Genomic DNA, 10,273 nt, shown 5'->3' with positions numbered 1-10,273 from the left:
GCTGCCCGCATGTGTGCGCATCACCATTTCCATAAGCAGCAGTTTCAGAGGTGGCCTAAGGCAACAAACAGTCCGTATCTATAGGGCATTTTAAACATGCTTAGGGTTCAAAAAGTAACGAAGGCCAACTGACTGTATTAACTTTAATATTTGAAAAACTTTACCCAGAAATGAACAACTTGGTACAATACAGACTTGTACAAAAAAGAGACAGAAGTTAAAAACTTCTGATCACACAGACAAAAATACGATTAAGCAAAGACTAAAAAAGGACAACACATTTATAAATATTGATAAATACTGTGCAATACTTTAATTTACTGTGGCAGATACAAAAATCAAGAATTCGTTAACATTAATTTTAAAAAGTGATGACACCAAGTTTCTAGGCTGTTTAAATTAATGAAATATAACAATAATGTGTTTTGCTTTCTTTTAAAAAAATGAGGTATTATTACACTGTAAACAAAAACAGGGCATAAATAAATAAAGGCAATGTGCAATTTAGTGATATATGATTATAAATTTCAACTTAAGAATAGACAACAAAAATTTTCCAGTTATGGACATTGTCATTTAAAATTTTGGCTTGCTCAAATACTTATTTAAAAGTAACACAGCTACCAATATACAGGCACATCATTAAACATGCAGACCAAGCCAACACGATTTTCCATGAGTCATCTCTACCAAATAAAAACGCTGTTTACATTTTACTGAAAACACTTACATCTGGTTTCCTATACATAATTCTTTTGTGCTTATTAGTTAATATTAGCCTACATTAAACATCTTACTTTCTAGTTCAAGCAGTGTATGGGAGAAGCAGTTTTATTTGCATGTGGATTAAAAACAGCAAAACCAAGCCAATACATCTTTTACCCTCAGGCCTTCTGAGATTTTAAAGAAAAAACCCTCTGGGTACTGTCACCAAATAGAAAAGCAGGGTCACCCCATTTCTTAGAGAGAGTTAAAACCAAGTTAACTCCTTTTCCTCAAAGATTTGTGGGTTGGCTTCCAAACTGCAGGAGAACACGCTGATCAGCTCCTCCACCCTTGAAGGGTTCTGCTGGTTGGGTGCAGGAAGCATAGCAACAAGAAAATAGCCTAACTGAGAACAAATGTTGGGGAAGTAGTAGTTGCATGTGAAACCATATGCTGGTACTAAGTGCTGGCATCATCATTATTGCGACTATGACTTCAGAGTTTTCTGAAGGGAAGCTATCAACGTGTAATAGAGAAGTCATGAGTTGGAAACATGTGCAACATGCTAATAACACTGCTTCGCTGACTGTTAATGTTTAAAAGCCATTTCACTATCAGACTTAAAATAGTTTCTTTTCACATGCAACTTTATTAGGACATTCAAAAAAGGGTACTACTGAATTTACTATGTTTGGAATCCAGTGAAAAAAACAAATAGTTTGGCCAAAATGTTGAACTTTACTTTTACCAAGCTGCATCATTTTGACACAAAGGTGATTATTCTTTTCACTTTTGTCAATTACTTTATCCCGCCCTCCCCAAAATTAATGTTTCAATAAAAGTGGCAATCAAAAAATCAGAAATAAGCTTTGTACAACAATCAAAAATATATAAACTGTTCTCTTGTGCTTGTAATTGACTTAACTCATCAATGATTAGCTATATCTGATTTTTTTAATAACCTGATCCTTAGGAAGAAATGATCATTATACAAATACTACACAGTACTCAAAGTAACTAGCTTACTGCCAGTGTGCATGCAGACTAACAATGATATTTAAAAGAATATAACCTTGAATCCAATTGGTCTGAAAATAGTTACACTCTTGTACAATCATCTTTATTGGTTTGTAAAAGCTGTATACACATCTAAAACCCTGAATTTACTTTGTAAAAATAAATCTTTTGCAATAAATGGCACTATCAAAATCCCATGACCTCAGACTATTATGTAGTTATTTACATGCTCTTCAGCAAGAGTTAAAAGAATCTTATAGGACCAAAACCAGTATATCAAAAAGAAAGAAAGAAACCCTGTAAATTGCATTTGCAATTATACTGTTGCTTACCTCTATATGAAAATATGTCTACATGCCTCAGATTAATGACACTAGAGCTGACCACTTTGCTACTGTGTGTTGACAGCACACGCTCTGCCACTGGGTCTGACCTGCCATCTCACTACCTCGCTTTCCCAGTGGGACACCTGTGACAAACGACTTCCGGGGGCTGGTCAAGTGCTGTAAAAGAGGGCTGGACCCACACTGATCTGTGCTATCTGCAATTTGTTTGTAGAAAATCATGCCTTCATTGAAATGCTTCACATTTGATTTTAGAAAAATCAGTATTTTAAAGTTGGTGCGCTTTGTCAAGGTGTTTGAGACAGAAACGTGAAAAAGTTAAAGGCACAATAAGAGGGAAGTGAATGCTACATATAAAAAGTAGTATATTTCAAGTCTTCTAGGTTACTCAAGTCCAAAACCTTCCGAGTTTGAAATGCCAATGATCAATTTCTGTTTCAGGTCTTTTTTGCTCTTGTAGGGGGGAAGGCAAAGTTGATTGAAGCAGGTGTGGGCCACAGGTAACCTAGGAAAAATGTTTAAAATACCAAGTATTAAAACACACAAAGCGAGTTCTAAGTTTTATTTTATATAGCAGGACACACACACACACACACACACACACACACACACACACACCTTTTACTACCCTGAGATAACTCACTCATTCTTTCATTAACAAATGTTTATGGAGAGCCTACTATGCACCAGAAACTGTTGAGCACTCAGGCTATGTTTATAAACAAGACAGTAACTGTCCTTGCAGTGACAATTTTTATTTTTTTAAGTGAAAAACTAGTTGTGGGTTTGTCTGTCATCCTTATCACAAAGCTGTGTAGTGGTGGGACCTTGTTACATTTGCTCAGGGGCTCCAAATCTCAGCTTCCTGGTGACGAAGATAGGGCAAACACCCAACGGGGTACCTTAAAAGCTTTAATAAACTACTTAAGACACCTAGCAGAATAATAGCTAATATAATTGTGACTAGTATTTCCATTTTGGCTGTCAAAAAATAGTAAGAAGAGCATTTGGGGGCCCTTGATGCTCACACTTTAAAACTTGCTGCTTAAATGTCTCTCAAAGAGTCACCCTTCAGCCTTCCTATCCGCTCCCTACTGCTTTCTTCACTCACAGTTCCCTACTGCAGCCCCTTTCCTTTCCCTCTATGAACAGGAAGGAGAGCTTCAGAAGAGCTGTCACAGAAGTCGGTGAGTAAAAATGAGAAATAAAACAGAAAAATGGGTATTTAAGAAGGAACCAGCAGTCGAAGTTAAACTTGGAGTTTCCTGTGCTGAAGACTTCTTCAAGTCCTGTGTGAACGGGTCACCGGCACTGTGCCGTGTGCTGTTGCATGCCCTCTTTCATTTAATTTGAGCCTCAAAACAACTTAAAAGGTGGCTATTTTAATTCTGATGTAACTGATGAGGAGAGATACATACACAGACTAAATAATTTGCTCAAGGTCACTGAGCTGGTACAGTCGTTGATCTGAGATTCAAACAAACAAGGCTTGGGTCAGGCGCAACTCAGTCCTCAAAATGATATCTCTACTTTCGGAAGATTTTAAAGAGGCCCTTTGCAGTAGGTCATCTGATCTTGACTGCTGCTTCCATGAACAATGAGAGTGAGTCCAAGGAAAAAGAAATCCTTGACCACGTCAAGCTTTTCTCTATTGATGGTGATGTTGTTTACTGGTCCATTGTGGTCATCCATACTGGAAGCGGTAGTCTTTGATCTTCATCAGTAAATGCTTCAGTCCTCTCATCTTTCAGAATTCATGTTTGTGTCATCTGTACATGGAAGACTGTTATGAGTCTTCACCATTCCTGATGCCACTTTAAAAAAATTAACCATTTTATTGGGGGGCTCTTACAGATCTATGACACTCCATCATTCAATTGTATTATACTGTATTCTTCTTCAGCAAGTCCAGCTTCTCAGATTAGCATTGCAGATTGAATACATATGGTGAAAGGATATAATTTTGAGGTATACCTTTCCTGGTTTTCAACCACGCACCAACTCCTTGCTCTGTGTACAGGTTTTACATTAGTATAATTAAGTGTTCTTTACAACTAAGCATTCTTTACAATGCTATTCATAATCTGTACTGACTTGCTCAACCGAAGGCATTTGCATAGTCAATAAAACAGAAGTAAGCAGCTGTTGGTATTCTCTGCATTCAGCTAAGGTCCATTTGCTGTCAACATGGTATCTCTCTTCTGAATCTGGCTTGAATTTCTGGCAGCTAGCTGCTGATGTACAGTTGTAAGTGCTTTTGAATGGTCAATGGCAACATTTAACTTGAGTGTGATGTTTATGATATTGCTAGAACATTTCTGCATTCTGTTGGATCATCTTTCGTCGGAGTGGACATGAATATGAGGGAGCTCTTTCAGACAGTTAGCCAAGTTTCTCAGCATAAACTAATGAGCACTTCCATTTATTGAAACATCCCAATTGTACTTCTGTCAGTTTGGAAGCCTAGTTTTTCATTTATGCCTTAAGTACAGGTTAGACTTCTTCCTTCAATATCCAAATACTACTTCCTGAAATAGTTAAACATCAACTAATTTATAGTAACTGTACATTTCTTCCATCTTCTTTTGAGGCTTCGTGGGTAGTTCCACATTTCGTCTATAGATTCCTTCAATTTTGAATTTCAAGACTTGAACTTTTTCTTCAGTTTATCACCTTGAGAAATTTCGACATAATCTTCCTTTTTGGTTTTCTAATTCTAGGTCTTTGAACATTTCATTATAATAATAATAATTTACTTTGTCTTCTCAAGCTTTCCATTGAAATATTCTTTTCAGTTTACACATTGTCATTTCTTCCAATTGTATAGTGTTGGGCTGAGGTCCACTTGGTCAGCAGTTTGAAACCACCAGCAGCTCCACAGGGGAAAGACTAGGCTTTCTACTCCCTAAACAGTTATAATGTCAGAAACCCACTGGGGGCTCCTCGGAGTCAGCATTGGCTGATGGCAGCAGTCTGTTTTTCGGTTGGTATTATAAGCATGACAGCACGGAGACTAGAAAGCTGCATAAACCATGACCTCTGCTCACCAGGAGTCAATGATCAAGATATGAGGTAAAACATGTTGAATGTCATATGAGGATTTGCTGAAGGAGTGACTTATAACTTTACAGAGGAAGCTGTCTTCAAACTGGGTCTTAGTAAGCAAACACCATATGTGTACAAAATCATTTATAGTACAGAGGACGGCAGGCCCAGAATATGTCTAAAAATAGGAAGAGTCCATTGACTAAAGCATAGGCAAAACAAAAACCAAACCAAAACAAAAAAACCCAGAAAGGTACCTTGGCAGGGAAGACTGTAGACCTTTTATTTAACAAGCTCTAGATGCTACAATTTAAGCTGATGGGGAACAATAAAGCTACTGCCCTAGGAATTATCATGATAAAAGCAGTGTTAAGGAAAGCAAATTTAGTAAGATGAAAGGATTAGGAAATTCTGGAAGGAGGAATGTAAATATGGTTAAGAACAAAGTAAAAAGCACTCCACCACACCGGTGAAACGCACAGACAAGCCAGTCTAGCTCTACAATGAAAGAAAGAATGCACTGACCTTGGGCAACGTTCAATGTACTGCTCAGGCAAAGATATGACTTCAAGGCCTGGGGAGTACTCGGATTATCCACTTTTGAAACTTCAAGTGTTTGGGAATAAATGTGAGATCAGCAATAAACCATTAATAAACTCAAAACAAAGACTCCTCGTTGCCATTAAGTCAATTCTGACTCGGAGCAGCGCCACAGAGAAGGTAGCACTGCCTCCGTGGGTTTCCAAGACTGATTCTTTTCGGGAGCAAAAGCCTTGTCTTTCTCCCAAACCATTAATATTGTTGTTTTATTGTGCTTTAAAGACACTGCATTTCATTTTTTGTTTTACGTGCTGAAGACTGGCAGCAGCTGTGCATTGCGTAAGTCTTTGGTGACATTTTTCAACAGCAGGTACTCACTACATGTCTCCGTGTCCCATTTCGGTAATTCTCACAATATTTCAAATGTTTTCATAATGCTATAGCATACATAACAAACTACAGCAGAGTATAAACATAACTTTTCTATGTACTGGGAAACCAAAAAATGAATGCTTTGTTTTACTGCAATATTCACTTTATTGCAGTCGCCTGGAACTGAACCTGCAAATAGCTTTGATGTATGTCTGCACAAGAAAACACTGTGTAAAGCCTTCACCATCTTGCTCAGGTAGAAAGAACATTGGGTTTAAAAAATAAAGAAGAGGGCTAGGACTAGAGGACTTCAAGTGCTAATAACAGTAAAACCATCAACAATATTTCTACATATTTAACAAATATTTCAAATAAAAATGATGGCTAGACAATATACTACTACAAAGAAGCAAGGTTCTAAAAGAGACCATGAAGCAGTTATTTGACTTACAAAAAGCTGATGGAAAGAAATGTTTCTTAGTAAGTATTGGTATGTCTCAAAAATTAGTAACACAGATTTTTCTATAAACCCCACTTAAGATCAAATGAATCCCCTGATTCCTAATATATTATTATTGCTCTTCACAAAAACCTACAGGTGGAATAAAATTACAATCTGGAACTTACCAGCTAGTAGAAGTTTCATTCTTTGAGATTTTGAAGTTCAAATCGGCCATTCCTCCTACAGGTACTCTATCACTTCCTGTGGTAAAGTGTAGCAACTTCTTTTGAAGGTCAAGAGGAAATCCAAGCACAACATCCCAAAAGTACCTAGATAATATCAAAGGAAATTTAGATAAACTGTCAACAAAATCCTGCATATCAGAATAAGCTCTAAGGAAAATACTTTTTAAAATGATATATAATATCAGTAATGTGACATTAATGAATGGGTCTCTATATGTGACTTAGATCTTCAATTACCATGATAAAATTGCATTAGTCTAAAGTCATAAAAAGACTTCCATAGTAGATGGTACAAAAACCTTTTTTTCCCTCCTATATATATGACTTCAAGTCCTGTATTTTTAACATAGAACTACTAAAATGCTACTTATATGTAGAAAATCCTTAAAATCCGAAACTGAGGTCATTAAAATAAAAGTCAAATTTCTATACTTTTGTGGAAACTTATTTATAGCACTTTCTGCCAAGGGATTACTAAGTGATTTCATATTTAATATTCTTACATTACTTTCTGGAGATAAAATAAGTGTAGGACTGGACAATATTTCAGCTAACGTCGTTAATCCCCAAATTTAAAGTTACACAATCCAAGGAGCCGCATCTTTACCTCCCCTTTTACAAGCCCACCACCTGAGGTGTAAAGAGGTTATCACCTTATAGTGACATCCGTTTTTGCGTAGCCGTCATACTGAGTACTTCTCTGCAGAGCATGCATATCCAGCTCAGGACTCCCACAGACCAGAATTTCAACCTCTTCTGGACGAAGCAGCTGCCATAATTATTTATCAAAAATGATCATGAAAGATGATGATTAAAAAAATTACATACAAACCACCTTCATCAAGCCAAATCATCAAAAATTGTGCCTTTTCTTATAGTAAATCAAACCTTGCTTGTTGAAGAAAAAAAGTCTTCTCCACTTACATTTGTATTTTTCTGAGGCAAGATATTTTTCTTTTGGAAATGTCTGCAAACCTTGTCGGACCACTAGGCTCCCGTTCTGCGAGTGCTAATTAGCAGTATGCCAGAGACATAGGCAGCTACGCATGAATCCTAAATCACAACGCTTCTCCCAAGCGCAGGTGTAAGCTGCCTTAGCTACTCCTACATCTGCTGACCGGCTGCTCCCGTTCACGAGCCCACACCTGCTGCGGGCGCTGCACAGTTTGGGTCTCACACTCGTCTCTCTTGTACTGTTTGCTGGGTTCTTTCATCTACATAGGCTAAAATTCTAAAACATAGAGATCATGCTGTACCACTTGATTCTTCCTTTTCTTTCCTCCATTCCCACAACTACTAGCGTGTCACAGACAAAACTCATTTAGATCTCAACCAACTGCTTCTCTTTCAAAGGTACTCAGCAACACACACGTGACTCTAACACAAGCCGGGAAGATGTAAGCACACTTCCTGCCCCAAAGGAACCGTGAGAGTCCATTTCTCTCCTATGAAAAATAATTGAAAACAAAGACCTTGCTCCAAGCCCTCAGAGGAAAACTGGAGCTGGATCCAGTGGTGCGGTGGAGCGCGCCCTGAGATCCACGAGTAGGTCTGACCGTGTTCTCTACCTGGTGTTCTAAACAGCAGCTGACTCCGTCGTGTACGTGTAAGAGGCCAAAGAACCTGAGTCTGGGCCATGACTATGGAGACAAAGTATTTCCCATGGGTCGAAGGTAACTCAGAGTGCTGAGGGATCCTAGAAACAGCAAGAAGTACAAAGATGCTTCAAAGAATTCTCGGGAAAACTCCATTATCTTTGAATTCCATTTTCCATGAAATTTTTGAAGTCCCCTCAACAGGTGTGCACATATGTATGTTTCCTAGATGAGTAAGAAGTTATGACAGCTCATTGATCTAATTCTGCTTTCGTGCTTATTCCTCAGTATTAAGACCCTGAGCCCCAGGAGATTTCTTCACCCACTTTGCTTGTGGGAAAATTTTCTAAAAGCTATAAATTAAGAAAACAGACTTGTCTATCTAGCACAAGGGGCGAAATGAGCAAACTATTTTAGTGTCTATTTGAACAATGTAGAAAACCTTTTATTTGAAAAGGTTTAGCTACAAGAACGCTTAGAGAGTTATTTGTCACGTATTTGAGTATCACAGAATCTAAGTAAAAGCATAATTTAACATCTCCAACTCACCATCAGGGCATCTGAAGCACACACACTATGGAATCCAAAATAGAATGCAGCGAACTGCTTATAGATGGATTTGTTGAGAAGGAAGTCAGTGTAAAGCTGCACATACTCTGGAAAGCAGCAATTTTATTTTAATAGAAAGCAATAAATGAACACGAATACATTTTTAGTTAAAAAAGAGTGCTGCTGAACTTACCTTTCCGATTTTGATTGGTAACTGGAACTTTGTCACCTCCTGGCTTTAGATTGTATGATTTAATTATTCCGAATTCTTCTTGAAAAACCTGAAGGGGGAGGACATTACAGTGTACTTACCGGGATGGTTGATAAGCTAGCACGTTTCAAGAAGAGCTGTGTTTCATTTCTTCTTCCTTTCTCAGTATACAAACTATAAAAAAACTGAACTTTCATGATATTTGAATTAAGAATGTAAGTTTAAAAAAGGCGCATGTGGCCAAACAGTATTTAATTATTAGTAAGGCTTTATTTTGACCCTCTGTGTTAATTACAGCTAAATATTTTACTAATGTTCACAAAACTCCTGTGGCCATTGGGGTGATTAATTATCAGGTCTTTGCAGCTATGCGGAAAACTAGTGTAGGTTTTGTTTGACCCATTAGTTTCTGTTGAGGATTACTTTTAGAAGCTGATAAGCTTTGGGACAGTAACTGAGTCAAGCGAAGGTGCCAGCTGCCCATCAGAGAATCCTTATCCCCTTCTTTTAGGTACTTCGGTACCTAAGTGTGTTTCACTGTCTACACTTCATCAGGTGAACATCCTTTGATATGAAATTTCATGTATTGACACTTGTTAATCCTTTCTAATTATGGGTGTTTAATAACAGATGATGATAAATATGAGAAAGAAATATGAGGAAGAGAGTGTATACGGGCAAACTCTCAACATTCATACATAAAGGAGTCTGGAAGGCCAAGGTTACTGTTAAAGAAACCTTCACATTCGTGGGTGGGAGATGTGTCCCACTCACATTGTCCTAAGTAATAGTTATTTCCCATGATGTCCTCCCTAATAATGCCAAATTTAAGGTGCTGTTTGCAAACACATGGTCACTGATTGTACACTTAGAGGTCAACTGCTTGAAGGTTGTCAGTCACCTACGGCAATTCACCCTATTTTCTGTCCCACCCTAAGTAGGGCCCACTTCCTTCTGTGTATCATCTATCATAAGGATATATTATCCTTATCATATATAAGTATAATGGATTGTTCTGAAGGGGAGTCCAAAGACACCTAGGGTCAAGGTAACTCAGATGACCAAGGCTAGGTTGCCATCTTGACTCTAGAGCCCACCCATCTTGTTACGTATATGCCTTCCTGTCACGTGTCCCCCTAGTGCCTCCCCTTCCTATTTCATGTACACTGCTAGTTTGTCCCCCTCCTGTTACATGTATGCTTATTGTA

The 10,273-nt window shown here is 37.9% G+C and overlaps 1 protein-coding gene across 3 annotated transcripts in view; it reads right to left on the bottom strand.

Moving 5' to 3' along the window:
• Positions 1-275: 275 nt before the first annotated feature.
• HECTD2 (HECT domain E3 ubiquitin protein ligase 2) overlaps positions 276-10,273 on the bottom strand; it is a 112,989-nt gene continuing 102,991 nt past the window's right edge. For 2 of the 3 annotated variants that reach the window (XM_075533323.1, XM_075533322.1), the window contains exons 17-21: positions 9,048-9,135; positions 8,855-8,961; positions 7,364-7,479; positions 6,651-6,794; positions 276-2,571 (exon numbers count right to left, since the gene is read on the bottom strand). In XM_075533323.1, coding sequence (XP_075389438.1) covers positions 2,451-2,571; positions 6,651-6,794; positions 7,364-7,479; positions 8,855-8,961; positions 9,048-9,135 — 576 coding nt within the window. In that variant the 3' untranslated portion in view covers positions 276-2,450. Of the gene's footprint in view, positions 2,572-5,636; positions 5,718-6,650; positions 6,795-7,363; positions 7,480-8,854; positions 8,962-9,047; positions 9,136-10,273 lie in introns of all 3 variants that reach the window. The other variant, XR_012780392.1, reaches the window with a different exon arrangement.

Source organism: Tenrec ecaudatus, chromosome 16, assembly GCF_050624435.1.
Source record: "Tenrec ecaudatus isolate mTenEca1 chromosome 16, mTenEca1.hap1, whole genome shotgun sequence".
Lineage (NCBI taxonomy): Eukaryota > Metazoa > Chordata > Mammalia > Afrosoricida > Tenrecidae > Tenrec > Tenrec ecaudatus.
The sequence above is the reverse complement of the archived record's forward strand: the minus strand, read 5'-3'. Positions and strand labels throughout refer to the sequence as shown.